General features: G+C 35.0%; 1 protein-coding gene across 4 annotated transcripts; it reads left to right on the top strand.

Annotated features, from left to right (window-relative positions):
* Positions 1-949: 949 nt before the first annotated feature.
* Rimoc1 (RAB7A interacting MON1-CCZ1 complex subunit 1) lies at positions 950-16278 on the top strand. Of its 4 annotated transcripts, none has more exons than XM_048814023.1 (7): positions 950-1069; positions 2118-2176; positions 4605-4711; positions 6649-6795; positions 7982-8113; positions 8831-8945; positions 15665-16278. In XM_048814023.1, exons 2-7 carry the CDS (start codon positions 2122-2124, stop codon positions 15946-15948), a joined length of 840 nt encoding a protein of 279 aa, XP_048669980.1. In that variant the 5' UTR covers positions 950-1069; positions 2118-2121; the 3' UTR covers positions 15949-16278. The 4 variants fall into 4 exon arrangements, with proteins under 4 accessions (XP_048669980.1, XP_015345958.1, XP_048669981.1 ...); XM_015490473.2 differs by lacking the exon at positions 950-1069 and adding an exon at positions 1098-1235; XM_015490472.2 differs by lacking the exons at positions 950-1069; positions 2118-2176 and adding an exon at positions 1088-1235.
* The last annotated feature ends 6021 nt before the right edge of the window (positions 16279-22299 follow it).

Here is a 22299-nt window from a genome sequence, read left to right as displayed (position 1 = left end):
CTTCAGAAATTTTGATTATAACAACTGGAGGTTTGCTTTGTTTTTCAAATTAATAAATATTTTTTGAGTATTATGTGCTAGGCACTGTAGGAGGCTCTGGGGACACAGAACTAACACACAATATTAAGGTGATTTGACAGAGAAAGAAATCAGGTCTGTTAGAAAGTCGTTGTGGTCAATTACTTATAAAATCACAATACAATATTTCCGTACTTTTAAGTATTTTTTTATTAAGTTTAAAAAAAAAAAAAAAACCTACCTCCCGTAGGAAAGAAGATGGATATACTGTGCCAAACTGAACAACAGAATTCAAGAAAGCAGTCGGGGAACACAAAGCAGAAGAGCTATTTAAAAGCCTGAAACTCACAACTGAGAGCCTGAACCTCACAACTTAGCGCCTCTACGAAGGGTCTCGAGAAGAACTGCATATAACAGAAAGAGTTTTGTAGCTGCAACTTTTACTACAGTTGGAAGCGAGACGGGTGGAATAAACGTGCGCAGGTTAGGGAAAGACGGAGGCAAAACAGTCAACCGCTGAAATTCGGCCTTAGAAAGGATAATTCCACCACATAGACTGGGAACTTCCGCGACCGTTGGGCCCTTCCCCCTCCCCCAGACCACGTGGGAGACTTGGATGTGCTGCGCGGGGGCCGGCAGGCTTTCGGTTTCTGACAGAGAGATTATAATTTTATTTTAGGTAACCTCCCTCGCTACCAAGCCAAACCCGTTGATCCTTTTTCCAGACATTCCGACCTCCTTCTTCCGGCTGGTGGGTCTGCCGCGGTGGCGCTCATTTCCCCGGCGCCGGCGGAGAGAGCTGGTTTCCCATTGGCTCACCTTGGGGCATGGGTGGCTCCCTATTGGTTTAGAGAAGGGGGCAGGAGGGAGGTGTGCCCCGGCATCACACCCGCCCCTGGAGCCAGGGTTGCACAGAATTATGGGAGGGAGGAGGCAGTCCGGAGGAATGAAACACCCCGGAACGACCTTTGTGGGCCCTGGTCGGTTCTCTCCCGGAGCTGAAGTCTCCTCCCAGCAACCAGTCGAGCTCCGCCCCCTCGCCCAGCAGAAGGTGGGGGATCAGGTGATCTTGGGTTGGCGTGGTCACGTGGCCGGGGCGTGCCCGCCGGTTGTGGCCATGGCGGCCGCAGTCTCAACTGTGGTGAGGCGAGTGGAGGAGCTGGGGGACCTGGCTCAAGCCCACATACAGCAACTTAGTGAAGCCGCGGGTGAAGACGGTGAGGGAGCGGAGGAGAGGGAGGCGGCCGGGCGGACGGTGGTTCAGGGCTGGTGTTCCATGGCTGTTAGGACCGGAGGCTGCGGCCTGTGGCCCCGGGGGGTCCCAGGTCCTTGGTCCTGTTCTTCTGATCCTGTGCGGCGCGGTGGACAGTCCTCCCTCAGGAACTTACGTTGACAAGGCATTTGCTTTTAAAACCGCATTTTTCGTAACCCATGAAATCTTTCTTGTTTTCATGTGAGCCAGATGTGTGCTGTCGGATCTGTTTCGGTAACGAGTGGAAAAAGTGTAGTGTCAATTGAAAATACACACGAACGTTTAAAGAATTAGTTAAATTGAGGAATAATAGTCAAGCAGTCGCAGTTTTGCACCCAGTAAAGATAAATAGGCATATGTAACAGTTACACTTTTTGTATTACTCCATTATAATATTTTCGGTTTCATATTTTGGATTAGAACGCAACCATAAATAATATTCTGTGGAAGAGCTTTACATTGGTGTAATTTAAATGATCTTGATTCACGTGTGTCTTCTCGGTTCTCACAAGGGTTCTGTGAATATTAGAACACTTGTTTTGAAGAAGTCTGAGCTCTTTTCCTTTGGAGAAAACTGACTTAGGAGTTACTTTGATCTTTTGACTTCAAGTCCAGTTCTCTTTTCATTTCTAACTACTTATAGGTTCTACATTACCCCTTTTTGAGATTTGAACCTTTACTTCAGACAGGTAGGTTTTAAAATTCTTGTGGGCTCACTCATTTCTCTTTAGAACAACAGTGAGACATTTTCCCAAGTGATTGAATAGTTGGTGAATTTATTGAATAAGATCTAAGATGAGATGACTTAGTTTCAGTGAAGATTGTTTACCGGATTATCTCTTCTCAGGAGTATGTTCTTCAAAGACCCACAGACCACCCTGAAGCTGACTTCTTTTTTGGTTTGTGGTAAGTGAATCTTAGGATTCACATGAATAATTTGTGGATAGTAGTAGCAATTACCTGTAAGTGTTTCCAAGTTACCTCTAGTTCCAGCCATATTTGGAACAATTCAAAGAGATCACAGAGTATTTTTTAATCACTTGTTACTGCACCTATGAGTCATTCTCATTTTCCTGTGGAGGAATTCTTTAATTCAGTCTAGAATGAAGTCTGAAAATAAAAGTCTGGTATGATGTATTCATATTTGGAGACTATTTTTCTGAAAGTTTATTAAAGTTAAATACAATAGTAGCTGTAACATTATGGACTATTAATCAGTATTTAAATTGATCTTATTAAAATATTATTATCAGGATTTTCTTATGAAGTTTAGTTAAAGCAAGATTGAATATATTTGAATTAAACTTGGCATTTGTTTCCCACACAACAAAATAATATATATTAAAAAATTGTCCTTTAATGTAACAACTATTTGTTCATACTAGGTTGTAGGGATCGATAGTTCTCACTGATTTATTCAAATTAGATCAGGTACAATCAGATGTTATTCGATCTAGGAAATGCTCTCCTTTATATTTCTGGACAATATTTGTTAATATTTTTCTTATTGTACAAGTACAGTATGTTTACTATATGGAAATATTCTATGAGAGGGACTTTTTCCAGAGATTATATAAGAATCACTTTTTATCTTTTGACTTGCCTGTGGGTGTTTGAATAGTTCTAGTAGAAGTATTGCATTTTTATGGACTTTTCTAAAATGATAGTTACGCCACTATAACATTATCTCTATAGTAGTCATGTCAACTCTTCAGCAGTGGTCTAGGGCCTTCAATCCAAGCTCAGGGACTTTAGTCTTTTTAAAAATTTTTTAGATACTGAGGATATTCATTTTATTTTTTTCTCTTTCCATATATTTTTATTGATGCATTATAGTTGTACATAATGATGGGATTTGTTTTACATATTTTTACATGCATACAATAAAATTTGGACAATATTACTCCCCAGTATTTCCCTCCTCCCTTACACCCCCTTGTCCCTTTGATTTTCATGAGACCACCCCAGTCATTACCCAACACCTTTTTTTGTTTCCTTTCCTTTTCCTCTCAACTTCCACATGAGAGAAAATATGACCCTTGACCTTTTGAGTTTGGCTTATTTCATATAACATAATGGTCTCTAGTCCTATCCATTCAATCAAGTTTTTACCTTATAATAATCTTGCAAGTTAAAAAAAAAAAAAAGGTGAACATCTCTAAAGAAGCACTGTAAGGAACGCTATATTCTGTACAATTTGGGTTCATAGTAGAATCTATTTTCTGGATTGTGCGGTTGATGCTTCTGGACCAAGGACAGATAGGAAGACTGCTAAATAGGGAACATTCAGTTCAAGTAAATAGTGAATCTTAACAGCAGTCATAGTCTGGTAAGGGTCTTTATCTTTCCCAGTCTTTAACTGGGAATACTTAAGGTCATCATATGAATGGTATGGACATATCCTGATGGTGCTTTTGGTCTGACAGTAAACAGCTTAATGGATTTTCTCAGTTTCTGCTGAGTCTAGATCAAATGGGCCCACACCAAGTGCTATATAATGTGTCCATTAGAAGAGGAGGAAAGATTTGTATTTCAGAGGAGAAACACAAAGGGGCAAGCTCAGGGACTTTAGTGTCTTACATATCTAAAGTTTACTATAGGAGGTAATATAGAATGATCTATAGTGCCTTTGTGTGAATACATAATAGCTGAAATCATAGAAGAAGCAAAAGGATAATGATAATATGAAAAGGAGAAAAAATAATAGATAGGGAAGAGGAGTTGAATGTGATAAGTAGACCTATTATTCCTTTTTCCTCAGATTTTGAAGGAACAAGGTAATTTGTTTCATGTCTGTTTTAAAAGAATAAAATACACAATTACATAATTTTAGTTGTAATAGCTATAAACACAGTTAGGTTATAATTAAATTATAATTGTTTATAGTGCTGATATTTTATGAAACATTTGATTTGGTAAATCATTCTTTTAAAAAAACCTTTACAATTATGACATCACACAATATCAGTAGAAGCCCTTTCTGTGGATTTATATAAAGTATTTGTATTCTTATAATAAAAGCTATATAAATTTATTATTTAAGCATTTTGAATGGATCAGCATTATTAAAGAAGCATTATGAAGATATACACTGCACTTAGGAAATAGCAGTTTTCTGTTTAGAATGCAGAAAGTTTTCAGTCTTTTGCTTTCCAGAATAAATTTCCATGATACATTTACTTAATTAGTATTGGACATTATGTTATACTTCATATTTTGAATAAGATAGTGCTTGCTGTTTCTTCATATTCTATAATATAGTTTTATTTCGTCATCTCAGATACTTATGTACTCTAAATTTGTGAAATAATCATGTGTTTTAACTTTTTTACAGATCACTTTTTAATTCGGGCCTCAGCAGCTCTGGAAAAACTGAAACTTTTATGTGGAGAAGAGAAAGAATGTTCAAATCCATCAAATCTTCTAGAACTTTATACACAGGTACTGAAACACCTGTGGACTCTGGCATTTTATGAGGGCAGATTACTTATTTAGGTGATTAACTCCAAAGTTAATAATGAAGTTGGTTTTTTTTTTTCTTTTGTTTGTTATGTTTTTGCAGTGCTGAACCCAGGGCTTTGTACATACTAAGCAAGTACCACTGAGCTACATTCCCAGCCCCAGTTTGTTCTTTATTTAAAATGTATAATTTTAGAAAAAGTATATATAAAGCAAGTAACTTGAAACTTTGAGGCAGTATGCAAAGGAGGGGGATTTATTTAATGTGTTGATTGAAAAGTGAGGAAAAAAATCTTGCAGGTAAAAGAATTGCTTCCCTTTATGTGTAGGTAACACAGAATAACATTCAGTGTCTTAAGAGCTTGAACACTTCAGAGGGAGTAGGGAACTCTTAACAGTCCTATTATTTTTTTTCTGAAATTCACCTTTTCTCAGGATTCTAAACATGGTTCCCCCTGCTAGTCTCATACACATTCATAATATTTTTCTGTTCCCCCTTTTTTCTTTTACTTTCCTTTAAATTCAGGTCTTTCTGTGGACAATACCTGTTTCCTTGTTTTTTTTTTTTTTTTTCCAAATACTGCTGAGACAAACTGAGATGTAAAAATAAACTTTATAATAACTAACATTTGGATTATACTTGGTAAAGTGCTTTTGTGTGCCTTTTCCTGATTGTTATAAGATTAGAAAGATGAAATGGTTGTAAAAAGTAGAGTACTTAGTTTCCAAAGTGTACAAAAGACCTAGAGATACAGATTGAGATTTCCCACATCTTCTAGAACCTTTGAGTTGTGAATTAACAGACCATCTTCCATAGGATGGTGATCTCTCTTTCCTGGCTTAGGCTTTGTACACAATAACATTTATCTTTTAAATATCACTAACTGTGCTAGGTAATGTTTCAAGTGCTTTACATGTAATAATTAATTTTATCTTCAAAACTTTGAAGGAACTTTGAAAGGCATTTAATCCAATTTATCATTTACCAGTGAAGAAACAGCCTTAGAAAAGATAAAATTAACTTGTCCTTGGTTAGTTATGTGATTAATGTAGAATTGACACTAGAACCCAGTTTCCTCAGTCTTAATTCAGGAGATTAAAAAAAAGAAAAAGGATTGGAAAATATTAAGGTGCTTGAATAGAGTGTTTTTTATATTTAGGAGTGCTGGGGACTTGGTGTTTGAATTGCATATGTTGATAGTATGCATTCACTATTGAGTGGCAGGATATATAGTCCTCAAATACTGACTATGCATTTGGGAAAACAAATCCTCTGAAAATTTCAATATACAAAACCAGAAGTGGTGACCTTAATACTGCAGGTGTTTAAAAAAATTTCAGCTATTATACATATATAAATAGCAAAGAATATAATAATTGATGACTCTTTCATAATTTCTTATATATGATTAACATGTTAAAATATAATCTTCATTTTATTTCTTGAGAGAAGCAAGATAACCATTAACCCAATGTTTTACTAAAATAAAATACCTACAAAGTTGTCTCCTCCCCCAGTACTGGAAATCGAACCCAGGGGTATTTTGCCACTGCACTATATCCCAGCCCTTTTTTTATTTTGAGAAAAGATCTCACTAAGTTGCTGAGACTGGCCTCAAACTTGGAATCCTCTTGCCTCAGCTCCCAAATCTCTAGGATATTAGATGTTCATCACCATGTGCAACTACCTGTAACGTTTTCTATAATGCCTATTTCAAGTTATTTTTATAGCTAGACACTCTGAATACTTCCCAAATTTAACTACCATGCTAGAATGTTTGATATATGTATGTATATATGAGCTATAGATGTATATATATGTATATACACACATATATATCTTCTACATATGCAAAGTTAAACTCTAATATTAATTCTTTAAAGTTTAAATTTCTTATACTTTTTTCTTTTTTGTTTAGGCTATTTTGGACATGACATATTTTGAGGAGAATAAGCTAGTAGATGAAGATTTTCCTGAAGATTCTTCTTACCAGAAAGTAAAAGAACTAATCAGTTTTCTTTCAGAACCAGAAATTTTAGTTAAAGAAAATAATATGCATCCAAAAGTAAGTTTTGCACTATAAGTTATTGCGGAATGCTTCTGGTTCTTGCTTTCTTGCTCTCTTAGTGTCTGTTTTTTTCTTTTTCAATATATTTTTGTTTCTGTTTTAAGATTGAAAGAGGGAAGTATGAGAGCTTACCACTGCAGACCAATATGACAGTAAAATATTGTATTTTACTAAATATTTTTAGAATATTTGCATGATGGAATTGTAATTGTATGCCTTTGTAAACACAGATATTCCCTACTTTTGCTCCCTGTACTGTTGCACATGCTATGTTTTTCTCTAAAGGTCCCTGGAAATCTAATTACCATACCTATTATCTTTTTTCTAGTCTTGATCCACCTGGACAATTGCTGCCTTTCGATCATACCATCCCTTGGAGCCCCCCTGCATGCTCTTTTCTCCTTCATTTCTGAGAAGCCTTCTCTTCTTTCCAAAGCAACTCCTCTCTCCTTTATTCTTGAAACGTTGCCACTCCCTAAGGACGTTACTTTCTCCTCTGATAGTCTCTATTTTATTTTTGCTTGACAACCTGATCACATACTTTTTACTATCATCTTTGTTTAGGTGATTGCAGAGCTTATATCGCTAGTCCTGGATAATCTTTCTAGCAAATAATTTCTCATCTTTAAGTGCCTGCTGACTTGCTACCTAGATACCTTCTTTGCTGTATGTATTTATTAGGGGAGGCTAACTATGGAAACAAATCATTGCAAGATTTAAATGCCGTACCACAACAAAAGTTTTGGTTTACTAAAATCATTCTTGTGTATAACTTTTCAGTATTTTATTCTAGCAATCTAATTCTTATTAGATTCTCTTATGTTTATTTCTTTACTTGAAAGAAATAGATATGATCTTTTTTCAACTAACACTTCTGAAAAGCTATCTTTTTAATCAGACTGTAGACTATATTTCAAATATGTTAGAGGAATTTGCTACTCAAATATTTTTAGAATTATTTTGTAAAACTATTTGTAAATGTAAAAGTTATTTTAATTTTTACATACTAATAAATTTCAGTATTTCTGCTTGATTCAAAGATAGGCATTCCTGTGTAAATTAGTAAACTGGGGCACCTCTTGTGAAGTGAGTGTTTTTAATTGCTCAATTTTTTGAAATTTGACTTCTAATTTGACCAAAAGACATCAGGTTTCTCTTTTGGCTTTGTGTGTGTGTGTTTCAGCTTTGTGATTTGCTTGGGGATGAGCTACTTGAATGTCTCTCTTGGAGACGAGGAGCCCTACTGTATATGTATTGTCATTCTCTGACCAAAAGAAGAGAGTGGCTCTTGAAAAAATCTAGTTTGCTTAAAAAGGTAAAAAGACATTTCTTACACATTTTTGATTGTTGACATTTAGGTTTCAAAAAGCTGTCTTTATTATAATAAGAGTAGTGGAATCAAAGAGTCTGGGCTTGCATTCTAGGTCTTTTACTAAATAAGATAATGTGAAAGCACTTTGTAATTTGGGGGTTCTACCTGCTTTTTTAAGTTCTGGATTTTAACTTTTTAATATAAAATAAATAATATTAATTCTTAATCATATATATCTCTCTATATATAATTTTTCTTGTCTGAAGAAAATATTTGGATCAAGCCTTCATCTGTCAGTAAATTACTGCTAAAGAGCCCACATGACCTTGCTTCTAGAAAGTTGTGGTTCTCTTGAGTCATCTTGACTGTTCTGACCAAATTATAGACAGACATGGGTGTTAGTATTGTACACAGTAATAACTTGTTTTTACACATCTTTATGATATTTATCCTTTTCTTCCTTTAATAGTATTTTTTTGATAAGGATTTTACTGAAGCATGTGTTCTTGGTTAACATTTTCTTTTCTGTATTATTATTTGGAGGAATATACTTACATTATGAGAATATGGAGTTGTGGGACCTTATACCATTGAAATTTAATAACCATTAGATATATCTGTATACTAGCCCATTTTCTCTGGCAAAGAATGGGAAAAAGTATTTGAAGTTGATAGTTCTGTATATAATACTTTAATTCTTTGGCTTTGATTTTTATTTAGTACCTTGTTGATGGAATCAATTACTTACTACAAATGCTTAATTATCGGTGTCCTATCCAGTTAAATGAAGGAGTTTCTTTTCAAGACTTAGACACAGCTAAATTACTGAGTGCAGGTAATGTGATCTATTTTCTTTTCAACATTTTCTAATTGACTTAAAGTTTTTTAAGATTTTAGAAAGTTGGTTAGATTTTACTCTGTATTTTAAATACATTTCAAGCTAGATTATAGACAAAAAGTAATAACAGATCTTTTTAAGAAATTCAGAGATTAAAGTCTTTTCGTGTAATGTACTTCTAATCTCTGCTGTTTAATAATTTGGGGAGAGTTTTGTATCATGTTATTTTTACATATTTTGCATTCTTGCTTGGCCTTGGTTAGAACAAGGTTTGTCTATTTGTGTTAGATAAGAAGTAACTTAAACAATGTAGACATTTAATGCTCTTTCACATTAAAAAAAATCCATTAAGGTTATAGTGACTCCATGACATCATGTTCTTATCTTTTTCTTCTATCCTCTTTAGCATCAGAGTTCTTAAGCTTCAGAGGGAGGCACTTTATTTAGAGTATAATAGTGATGATACAGAGTTTTACAGGAGGTATCCCTGTTTAGGACACTGCTTTCATGCTCGGTATTCCAAAATGCTCCCAGAGCCTCTTCTGTGTCACTTGTGTTTCAAGCTTCTGGAATGGCAGAAGGGAATTTTGTTAACCCAGTCAGCTCCTTAACAACCTTTTCAGAAGCTCTTACAGTACTTCCACTCATTGGCCAGTTTAATTCAATCACTTCACCTAGCTGTGAGGAAACTTGGAAAGTATAGTTCTTAACCTGATAACATTACCATTCCAAATTAAAATTCTTTACTAAGAAGGTGGGGAGAGGATAAATATTGGATGGCAGCTGTTTCTCATACAAATATCTATGCACTTGACAGTTCTAAGAACTGGATATTGGGCATCATTGGAATTTTGAACTGAAGTTAGGGAAAGAACTGACTTTTACCATATCTTTTTTTTTTAATGGAGGAACTGAGGTCCAGGTAAATCAAGGGATCTCTTTAAGGTCACAAAGCAGTGGTTGACACAGGAGTATACTTGTAAATTTTCATTTCTTATGTTTCACCTGAAATTGTTATGGGAGAAATGAAATGTGAGAAATAAGAAAATATCTTGAGGAAGATTCTAGAATTTTAAATATATTTTAATTCTTTTTGTTACTTTGCTAGCTTCCTGAGCTGTTCTATTTGAAAACATTTAATTAAACAAAAACTGGTGATTTAAATACTGTTAACATAAGACTTTGTAGTGATGTCTAAAAATTGTTATGTTCTGTTATTTCAGACAACCATCTTATCCTAAAACAACCTATTGTGAATACAGAGTTCACACAATGGGCATGACATCCTACAAATATAGTTTTGATGTATTTATAGAAAATATATATATTATCATTAGTTATACCAGATAACTAATGAACTAATTAGAGTTATTGAAAATGATCTTTTAAACAGTTTCCTCAACCCACACCTCAAGTCAGTCCTACATGGACTGATTCCATTAAATACTTAACCTGGAACACTGTTTAAAAGAAAAAGGTGAGGATTAGCACTGAAAGAACCAGAGAAAGTCACACAAGTCATCTGTTTCCCTTATTCTCCTATATCTGGTTTTAAGGTAAGATACTCTGTGGCCTGGAATTTTCTTTCTCGGGAGGCATATATTAGTGCCTTCTCTTTAGTCATGCTTTGAATATATTAACCCTCCCTTCAAATGCTTCTTTCACAGGGTAATTAAAAGGGTCGGATATGGCACTAAAGCAATTTCCAGAGAAAAAGAAAATATAGGAACCACAGAAGTTTTGCCAAGTCCTCATCCCTCTTATGGTATTAACTTCTTGTTGTCATCCAAAGAAGTTTGCTTTACCTGAATCTTTATCTTTCTACATGAGTAAGTTAGGAGCTAGGAAACCTTTTTTTTTTTTTTTTCCATAGGCTAAATTTCTCTTAATACCCTGTTAGAGAGAATCTAATTATTTTTGTTAGCAAATCTAAAATACAATTCTTAGTGACTACAGTATTTAAGAGAAAAATTCTTTATGAGGCATCAAAATATTTTTTTGTGGCCAAATGTTGGTGATAATTGACCTAATTTTACATAAAACTCAACACAGTGTGTGCTTACTATGATTACTTCCTTTTGATACTTAGAAGGGAAAATAACTGTATTGTCTGTCCTTTGGACATTGTCTATATGTTATTAAATTTTTAGCTATTAATAATCCAAACGATTATGTATAAGCCTCTTTATCTCACCTCTTTGCTACTTTAGTCTCTCTTCTCTGAAGTGGAGGTTAGAGAATTTTAATCTTTGGGTATGGACTTGTCAAATAAAAGGCTTATAAAAATAGTTTTATTAGAATACACCTGGAATCAAATGGAGTAAATCAGAATACTATCCAGTGTTCACATCCTTGGTTTATGTTTCCCTTTTTATTTATTTATTTGTTTTTAAATTTTTTGTAAACATTTTTTTTCCAGCTGTAGTTGGACACTGTACCTTTAATTAATTAATTTATTTATTTTGTGGTGCTGAGGATCGAACCCAGTGCCTTGCACATGCTAGGTGAGCACTCTACTGCTGAGCCACAACCCCACCCCCTGTGTTCCCCCTTTTAAATGCCACTGAGGAACGACCCTCCCCCGAAGCCCTTTGGCCCGTTTCTTAATACAAAACCTGGATTTCAGCTTCTATAAAGGGCAATTCTGAACTGCCGCAGTCTGGATGGGCACAATTCAGGAGCCACTGTCAAAAGAAATGAACTTTATTTTTAGAACCACACACGCCAAACAAAACCGCTCCTCAGGAAAAACCCTCAGAGCCCAACTGCCACCACCGGCTTCCCACAAGCCTCACCACCTCCCACAATCCTCCTGCTCTTGAGGCCTATTGGCTGGGTCGCATGGGCGGAGCCAAAAAAGTCCCCCAATGAGAAGCTCTGTGGTCTGAAAGGGCAGGGAAACAGCCCAATGAGCATCACCGCAGAGGAGCCAATCAGCTAGATGTTGCTGGGGCCACTGTGAGCCAATCATCAGCTGGCAGTCTGAAAGTTTGCTGGGGCCCCTTCAGCTGTGGCTCTCAACACTGAACTAGTATCACTAATTAGTTGGATAACTTATTGAAAATACTGATTTCTGTGTACCCTATACACATTCTGGTTGAATATTTGAAGCCAAGAATCTATTTTGAGTAAATTCAGTGAATTGTTATGACGTTGGCAGACTTGTGCTATACTGCTTTCAGAAGATTTCAGTCTGGCACCTTGCTTTTTTTCTGTGGAAGACATCCTACTTCACTCACCTTCATTTCATGAATTATTATTGTGTTAGCTTTCCATCACTGTGACAAAATACCTGAGCTAAACAATTTAAAAGGAGAAAATTTTGAGACACACCTTCCACCCCCCACCCCCGGATTCAGAGTTTTAGAAAGTGATTGCTTAGCCCTGTCACTTGCCTGTGTTGAGGCAAAACATCAAGGAAGGAAGCAAAGCTCTTCAGCTCCTTGCAGCTGGGAATCAGAGAAAGAGAAGAGGCTGGGGTCTTAATATCCTTTTCAGGGGCACACCTTTGATGATCCAATTTCTTTCTGATAGGCCCTACCTCCTAAAGCTTCAGGTTTCTCCACCTTCCAGTAGTGCCAAAGACTGGCAACCAATCCTTTAACAGACTTTGGGGGACATTCTAGATCCAAACTGTTACAATTATACTTCCTCTCTATGCTGCTCCCATCTCCTCGCATCTCGTGTACTCTCCTCACTGTCACATATGCATATAGTTCAAAGTGTTTTATTGAAAAACCATTCTAAGTATTAATAGAAAAAGAAAACATCAAGGGAAATTGAGACAAGTAAAGAGCTTGTATCTATAGAAAAGTGACTCCTTTTGGGGTAGACAGTAGAAAGTGCCTAATTTTTATGTGTTCATCCTTTCCTTTGGTATTTTAATACAGTAGCTTTGAAAGTGTAGTCCGTGAGCCAGCAGCATCAGCATTGTCCTAGGTTGCTGCAGTCTGGCTGGCTGAGCAAAATAGCGGGTGGGGGGTGGTGGGGGGTGGTGGGGGTGTGTGACAAGCAACTTGTGAAGGTTGAAACAGCGGGAGCCGATTTATTGTAGGACGGCAGAGGTATATATACACTTACTGATTATACACAGCTTGTTTCAGTTAACATCATCCAGATCTAGAAATCCTCATCATCTTAATAATTGTACACAGCTTAACTTAATTAACATCATCTTGATGGCTTGATGGCGTTACTTCTCAAACCACTCCTCCTAGCATACTGCCTGGTGCCATCTTGACTTGTTTGTGGCCCTCATCACTAGGTCCTAGGAATTTGTCTAAAAAATACAAACTTTTAGGTTCAAACTTATATACCTGAATCTGAAACTCTAAGGTGGGGCCCAGCAGTGAGCCAGTTAATTCAAATGCAGGCTAAAGTGTAAGAACTATTTCACATTTAGCTAATCATTTTCTTTCTAATAATACCTTCTCAAAGGATATCTGTATGTTGGTAAGCAGTTGACTCCTTGCTAATGTAGAAAATGAGGCTTACCTAAAGAATGGGGTGAGAGCTTAGATCTCCCCTTAGGCAGGTACTTCTCACCTTTCCCAGGTCACTTCACCTTGTGGGATGTAGTTAGTCCCATCCCCCAAGGCTTTTGAAGGTTTTAAGTTCAACCTTCCCTCCATTTTGCTTTTCTTTTCTTACCTACACTGGTGGTTCTAGTATTATCTACTCAAGGTGTAGGATCACACAAATAAAAAGGATATTTGTTTAATAAAATGCCATATCTAATATAAAATAATCCTGAATACTAGATTATTTAGTGCTCTCTAGCTTTTTCTTTGAGGTTTATGATCTTAACTATTAAGAAGTAAAAAGGGGCTGGGATTGTGGCTCAGCGGTGGAGCACTGGCCTAGCACAGGCGGGACCTGGGTTCAATCCTCAGCACCACATAAAAATAAAGGCATTGTGTTGTGTCCATCTACACCTAAAAAATAAATATTAAAAAAAAAAAGTAAAAAGAAATTATTATATGTAATAGGCATTGTACTTATATATTTTATTTAATAGTATTGTATATAATTATATACAATATATAATATATATGATTATATACTACATATAATTATATGTAATATATAGTGTAGCCTATCATTTTCATGAATGCAAATCTCAGATTCTGCCCCTTTTTTTCATTTTTAAACTAATAAATGCATTAATGAATCAGCTATTCCATTGAACTGTTGCTTATCTTGCCACTATTTATAAGCTGAATTTCAGGTGAAGTGAATGTGATAGATGTAAAAAAAAATTGTGAAACTTCAAATATCTTTTAGTAGATTTAAAATAGTAAGTACTACAGGTTTTGAAAGTTGAATTGTTAATCTAATGCCATCATGGTCATAGTTTCTGTTGAACCATAATTAGGTGAGGAATTGAGATTATGATGCTCATAATGACTGAGGTATGTTTATAATCACACAATTCTTTTTTTTTTAATATTTTTTTAGTTGTAGTTGAACACAATGTCTTTGTTTTATTTATTTATTTTTATGTGATGCTGAGGATCAAATCCCGCGCATTGCACGAGCTAGGCGAGCGCTCTACCGCTAAGCTCCAGCTCAAGCCCCTATAATCACACAATTCTAATGTGTTTATTATAATGTACCTTAGAATAAACCATTTATTTCTACATTAGAATAAAGTATTTATTTGTACATTAGAGTAAACCATTCATTTGTATTTTAGTGGCCTTAAGAAGTTAAGTGATCTTGTATTTTTATAGGACTTTGTTTTCTGAAACACATTTTAATTTCATGTGTTCCTTAAAAAAATTCCAGGTTTAGGGCCTGTGGAATCCCAGTTTTTCTGATTTATAAGCAGACTCAAAGAGCTTTGGTGATTCTCCTAGGTATGATCTCATACCCAAATCATATTTACACTTTTTTTTAAATTATAATTTTTTATTTTGAGATAGGGTCTCACTAAATTGCTTAGGGCCTCTTAGCTGAGGCTGGCCTTGAACTTGCAATCCTCCTGCCTCATAGTCTCCTGAGTCATTGGAATTACAGGTGTGTGCTCCTGCACCTAGCTCTAAGTCTTTTGAAATCTTCTACCAAATCAATATACTTTATATACCATAAGTGTTAATATATAATTGGCTACTGGAAAAACTACTCAAAAGAAGAATTCACTCAACTTGTGATCAAAATCCTGTGGTATAAACACCTCTGATAATTTGAAATTGTATGACCTCTCCAGGGGCATGACGATATGTGATTTTGATAGACACTTTGAAAAATATAAGAGCTATAGGATACCTGACTATAGCTATATCAATGATCCCAGAGTATTCCACAAAATAAGAGTTATGTTCATGGGTGGGATTCAGGGAATTTATGAGTATTTTGAAATGCTACAGAATTTGGAGTATATTTCTGAGAGAAGTTCCACTGATTAAATTAATTCTCTAAGAGGTCCTTAAGAGCATCCCAAAAAGGTTAAGGTCACTAACTTAAACAGTTCTTTAAAAGAATTCTTTGATAATACTGTTTTTATTGTTGTGATGAACATCTTTTATAAGTTAATAGGGATAAAAAAGCACAATGTAAATGAGGATAGTATTAGTGATATTTGGCATTTCTAGATGTTATTATTAAAGTAAATGAGATGAAAAGATGTTTCATGACAAGGAATTTATTAGAGTTTTAACAACTAGGATTTCTCTTTAAACTTAATTCTGATCTCTCATCATAAATGACCTTCCCAGGAATATTTAGTGACATTCATTTGCTGGCTATGATGTACAGTGGAGAAATGTGTTACTGGGGATTGAAACATTGTGTGGATCAACAGCCAGAAAATCGTGAAATGGATACTGGTGTTTCCGGAGCAAGCTGCATGACACACAAGGAATCCTTGGATTTCCGAGAAGTAGGAGAAAAAATTTTGAAAAAGTATGTATCTGTGTGTGAAGGACCCCTGAAGGAACAAGAGTGGAATACAACAAATGCAAAACAAATTTTAAATTTCTTTCAGCAGTCCTGTAAGTAGTAATTCATCTGGTCTTTTTCAATCAGAAAGACAAAAAGACCCATGTGATGGAAAATAAATAAATAAATAAATAAAAGACATACTGAATTTGATGTTATAGTAATATAGATACCCAGTATGGTTGCCCTTCTTTAAATGCCATCCTCATCTTTCATTGTATATTCTTAAACCTGTGGGGGAAAAAAAAATGATTCCTTAACATCTAAGATGGCATATATTTTAATCTAACTCAGCTTGAACTACAGGTATCCTGTCATTAGTAAGGAGGAACCCAATTTAGCTTGTCAGATATTTTTCCCCCCTAATACTTTAGGTTATTTTTGTTTGTTTTAAAAATATATATATATATATATGTATGTATTTATATATATATATATATGGCATAAACTCTAATTTCCCTTTCTTAAAGTTTGCTATCCTTCAGTTCACCTCATTGCTTTGAACAGATATTCTGAATAAAAATGTAGGCAAAATGAAAGATTATGACTAATATTCAGATGCCATTTCCAATAAGGTCAATAACAAAAGATTCCACAAAGGAATCATTGTTTTAAGCTCTTTTGCCATGTATTACTACAAATCATATTTACAGTTTTTAATTCTAGCATGCATGAGGCCCTGGTTCAATCTCCCAATACTTAAAAAAAAATTATTAGGCATCCTATGAAAATTTAAAAATGATTTCCTATTTTGTTTAAAATAAGATGCATATTTCAAGTAAGGAAGGATAGGTTAGTTTGTCATTACTTCATACAATTTTAGGGCACATCTTTTGAAGTTTTATCATTTTTTGCCCTTAATAATAGGGATGGAATGCTAAAGGCCAAAGAGCCTGATTTGATATCTTGCTTACTGTCTTCCTGTCTACCTCAGCTCCTGCTATCTTGGGATAAGCTGTCTGATACCTTGATAATAAACTGGACTTCTGCTCTAGTGACTTTATCACATTCCAGCAGCTTCAGTATTAACCATCCTGAGTTTCCCTTCTGAAATCTCAAATTTCAGTAACTGATGACAATTCTCATCTTTTCCTCTTTTTTATTTCCTGATTTTTGTGTCATCTGTAGCTTCTTCACAGCCTTTTCTTGCTCCCCTTACTCCTAAATTATCAAACCCCTTTCAGGTTTTCTTTCTTCCCTGTTCACCCTCAGCTTTCTGGTGCACCTTATGTACTATCCCTAGTTGTTCCTTCTGTCATTATTCTTTAGGCTAGTCATTCTGTGAGCCTTAACATTGAATGAGCTACCTTTTCTGGGTTGTTGAGTTCTGTGGGAAGGGCATGTAGTCCTTCAAAGTGGAATCACATTGTCTCCCAAGCCCTTACAATAAGCCTTTTGTTTGTCACTCGGTGGCCTTTCCCTTTTCCCACTGTATTTGAGCCAAACTTTGTCACTTTCCTCAGATACTCTGCCCCTCCCCTAGAGCATGGCCCTTCCTCCTATCATACACAAAGTTGAAGCTATGAAGGATATTAGCAAGTATTTACTATTTTTATTCATTTTCCCCTGTTCAGAGGAAAAGAGGTTGCTTGCTTCCTTTTGAAGACAAATCTATGTTACAGATTTCATCTGTGTTATTTCCCTCGTTTTCCTGGTGACTTCTCATTTTCTACTAGAGTTCTCTTCCTTCTGTCCCCCTTTTCCCTCATTTTTCCCCTCCTTTTTACTCTAATAATCTTGTTATATGATATCATTCACAGCCATTGCTTCCTCCACCACCTATAATATCAAGCTGATTCCCAAATCAGTAACCTGGACCTCAGCCTCCCTCTTGCTTGCTAAATCTCATTTCTAAAGGTCTCTTAAATAATCTTCACTTAGAAAAACATCCACAGTAATTTTAAGTTCAGTATGTCCAAACATCAAATCCTCATCTTTTGTGCATAATCTTTCCTGCTTCATGTTTTCTTATTTTTAGAACTTTTGCAGAGTTGCATACCTTCCCAGCTTTCTCTTTGTAAACATCCTGTGTAATCATATTCTAGTCCAGTTTTTCTCAAACATTGAAAACCCATACTTCTTTTTCATAAACATAAAAATTCATACAGAGCCTTCAGGGCAAGGAGAAATTCTCCCCATCCCTGCCAAGCCCCCTGGCTTATCTTTGCACAGCCAAGAAGATTTGTATTTAACTTAGCGTTTTAGCAGGTTTTATTATGAAAATACCTTTGTGCTTTCTGAATATAAATATTTAAGGAATTTTTAATATGGTTTTTAGAAGCACAGACTGTCCCTTTTTATTTTAGAGATCATGATCAATCAGTCATAAGTACTTCCAGTTCTTTCTACAAATATGCTTGTGTTTTTTCAGTCTTAATAACTTGGTAGACATCATTAATTCTGTGCCCTTCTTTGTGGCCAAGTGAACACCTACTTATCTTTTAGGATGCAGCTTCATTGATATTGTGTCCAAAAACTTTTATCAGCCTTCTCCAGTCTAAATTAGATGTTTCTTTGTTATATTTTCTTAGTTTTCCCTTCCTGTGCTATCACACTTACCACATTGTTTTGTAATTATTTTCCTTACTACTGGGTGAAATGTACTTTTACACACAGTGCTTCAGGCATGGTCGCCCTTAGTAATTTTTTTAAATTAATGAGGCATGATTCAAAGTGTCAAACTGCACAAAAGAGTTGCTGCTATTGGATTCCAAACTGCCATGCTCTTTATACCAGTGGTTGATATATATCTCCTCAGAGGAGGAAAATATTATTTAGATTCCAAACCTGAGAAAACAAGAGAATTTTATCTTCAGAAGCTTGTAACTTTATTTTGCCTTCATGACCCTTGTAGACTCACTGGTTGGTGAGGTATTACTGGGTGCTTTTTTTGTACAACTTTCCATTATCCAAACAATTGGAGAATAATTTGTACACCATAACAGTAACAGTGGTTTTTACTCTGGTGTGTGATAAATGAAAAAAAAAAAAAAAATTTTTTTTTTTTGTATGTGTTAAGGCCTTCTAAGTAAATTCTTTTTCATTTAGAATGAAATCACCTTAGAATACCAAATATTCTATATAAGGAAAGTAGTATAATCCATTCATTCAGCAACTACTGCCTCTTGTCTCAGGCACTAAGGGTATTGCTACTAAACACCCTCCTCTTTCAGAGTTCTAGAGGAGGAAGTAACGCAAAGCATTTTAAGGAGTATAGTGTCAAGTGATCAGTACTATGAAGAGTAAAGCAGGGAAGGGGCTAACAGGATTTGGGGTGGGTGTTGTTTTACCTAAAGTGGTGGGGAAGTCACCTCTAAGCACCTGTCTACTGCTGAAACATTGTGTCTTCAAATTCAACCCTGTTGTGTAAATGCCTTGTATTTATAGTATATTCATAAATATAGTTTTTCTTTCCTATGGAAGTCCTGATACTGAATTTTAAGGTATGACTTACTACTTAAGACCTTCACATTTTGTTACATTTAAAGGATTTCTTTTTAGTGTGGTCTTTACTAATGGGTGATGTTATTACCTAAAGGTCTGTTGCACTTTGTACATGTGGGGTTGCTCTTCAATTTGAATTCTCTGATAGCTAATAAAATTTAAACTCTGCTAAAGGATTTTTCACAGTTCTTAAATTTGTATGATTCTTTTCCCAGTATGAATTTTCTGAAGTCAGCAAGACTTTAACACATAATTAAGGGCCTGATTTGCTACATTTATAGGGTTTCTGGCCACTGTGAATTAATTGATACTGATAAAGGTGCAAATTATGACTTTTCCTTATTCCTTTGCCTATACTAGAGTGAGGTGAGAGTCATTGCTAAAACCTAACATAAAATTATATTCCTTTACAGTCCAGCTGCGAATTCTCTGATATTCTTTAAAATGTGAGCTATGTCTAAAAGCATTCCTAGATTCATTTAATGGTATTTTCAAGAACCCACAGCTGGTTAACATGCTAGTTTTAGACTGTCTCTTTTCACCTTCCCTTTTCTTCTAGGGCCCCTTCTGTAAGGGTTCCCCATCTGCCACAAATCCAAAATTCTATAATACTCTATTACCACGTCTCTGTATTTTTTTAAACACATATGAATTGTTGTACTTATGGAAGTATTACATTAAGATACATTTAATATAGCCATGATTAAAGTATGTATTATATATTTATGCTGATGTTCTCTACTATTTTGTTTTTCCTACTTCTAGTGAAAAATCCAAGTAAAATGTTTTGGAACATTTAAAATTTGTAAAAAATAAAATCAAATTCCCCTACTTGTTTCTTGTGTTTTTTTGTCTTCTTTTTTAGTTTATTGTTGCATTGCTTCTATCATCTCAGTTTATTTTTCTACCTTCTGAATGTTATTTTCGTCTCGTCTTGATAATTTTCAGACAGGGTAGCATAAAGATGAGGATTGTGGGTTCTGGAGCTAGTAGGCCTGAGTTGAAATCACAGCCTATTTCCTGACTCTGTATTTTTATGAAAGTGACTTAATCTCTGTGTCTTAATTTTCTATTTTTTAACACAGGAATATTACTAGTACCTACATCACAGAATTTTGAAGATTAAGTGAATTAATACTCAAAAAGTGTTTTGTTCAGTGCCTCTCTATGGTTAAGAACACATAAGAGTTAGCTATTATTGTTTTCTTTAATGTCTGAGTAGTTCTGTATATAACCCCTACCTCATTCAGCAAGCTAATATTAGAATGCTCATCAGTCAGAATAATTGAATAACAAACTCTTGTGTCCAGTGTATACTGCCTTTTCCTTAGTTCAAGCCATGCTTGGACATTTTAGATAGGAAGCAGGTTCTTAAGAATTCATGGGCTGGATAAGTATCTCCAATACATGTTTTTTCTTGTTCATATGGCCAGAAAACCTAAAATTTAATTGTTGAAACATTTTCAGCTCTAGCATCCAGATATACCCACTATATGTAGATGTATTCATCATCTAGGCATCATGTACAACCTATTTAAAACTTAGGCTTTTAATAATCAGCCTTGTAACTTTTGGTGGATTTCTAAATTCACAAGCCAGAGGCATTTAATGAAATATAATTCATCTAAATATATATATTATACACACACACACACATATATCTCCCATTTAAAACTACATCATTATAAACCCTGGTACATGAACATAATTGACTACGTGGCTGTAAAAAGCAGTGAATATTTCCATGTAATACTATAGAGTAATTATTAAGAAGATGGAAAGTATATAGTATAATGCTATTTATTTATGAAAGGATACAAATTATGTGTGCTTTAAAAAAGAAATGTTACCTGTGGTGGGGTGGGAGAAGATGAACTATTATGGAAGCTAGCTTTCTCTGAATATACCTTTAATTTTGTATGTTTGACTTTGGAACTATGTACTTATGTTATAAAATAAGATTAAGTTATAGTTTAAAAACATGTTTTTTATCTTTTTTTGGCAGAAAATCATGAAGTGAACAAATATGCTGAATTATGTATCAAGTTGGTGGCTTAAATACACAGGATTATTTTCATTACCTTTTGGGCCTTTTCCCACATTTTTTATTAGTGTATTATAATTGTACATAATGATAGTATTTGTTGTTACATATTTGTACATGCACATAATGTAACAATATAATTTGACCAGTATCACTTTCTACCACTTCCCTCCTTCCACCCTGTGGTCCTTTTCCTCTACTTAACTCCTTTTGACCTTTAAAGTATAGAAATTTACACATCCCTATGTGGATGTACCCTAGAGCACAAAGAACTACAAGGAAATGTTAAAAAACTACTCAGTAACTAAATTGTTAATAAATATGCTAGTTAAAAATAAGGATTTTTCAATGTAAGAAAAAAATGAAATGGAAGAATTAAAAATTTTGCAATTCTAAATTTGGGAAATAGCAATATGAACTTAGATTTTTTTTCTTTATATAAGGGACACTGAAAAGTCCTAGAAACAAAGTCCAAATACTGTTACCCATCAGAATGAACCATGGCTGCTTGTTGATGATTGATTCAGGCAAGACACTCAAATGGTTTATAATGGGAAACATTTTTTTAAGTTGATTTAATAAAAGGAAATACAAAGTAAGATACTAACACTCTGCAACATGTGATCAAATAATATTTATCATTAACTGCTAAATCATTGAAGTGGAAAGTCTGGGGATATTAGAGTCTGTAAACAAGTCTGGATGGCGCCTGGCAAAATGCCAGAGGGAAGTGGTTTGTGAAGTAACACCAGCAAGCCATTAAGTGTGGAGATTCCTTATTGGTTGACTGATGTATCTAGTTTATGCTAATTAAGATAAGCTGTGTGGAATGTATAAATACCGCTCCTGTCCTGCAATAAACGGCTCCTACTCCTGCTGTATCAATCTACACAAGTTCCTCGTCACCACCACCCCCACCCCCCC

This window comes from Marmota marmota, unplaced genomic scaffold (assembly GCF_001458135.2).
Source record: "Marmota marmota marmota unplaced genomic scaffold, marMar, whole genome shotgun sequence".
NCBI classification, from domain to species: Eukaryota; Metazoa; Chordata; class Mammalia; order Rodentia; family Sciuridae; genus Marmota; species Marmota marmota.
This window is presented reverse-complemented; position numbering and strand designations above follow the sequence as displayed.

Excerpts from the sequence above, each read along its gene's own strand:
- Rimoc1 (XM_015490472.2), top strand. The coding sequence starts at position 1,136 with ATGGCGGCCGCAGTCTCAACTGTGGTGAGGCGAGTGGAGGAGCTGGGG. Across the intron at positions 1,236-4,604 it reads TGAAGCCGCGGGTGAAGACG|ATCACTTTTTAATTCGGGCC; the intron begins GTGAGGGAGCGG and ends ACTTTTTTACAG. Across the intron at positions 8,946-15,664 it reads AGCTAAATTACTGAGTGCAG|GAATATTTAGTGACATTCAT; the intron begins GTAATGTGATCT and ends TGACCTTCCCAG.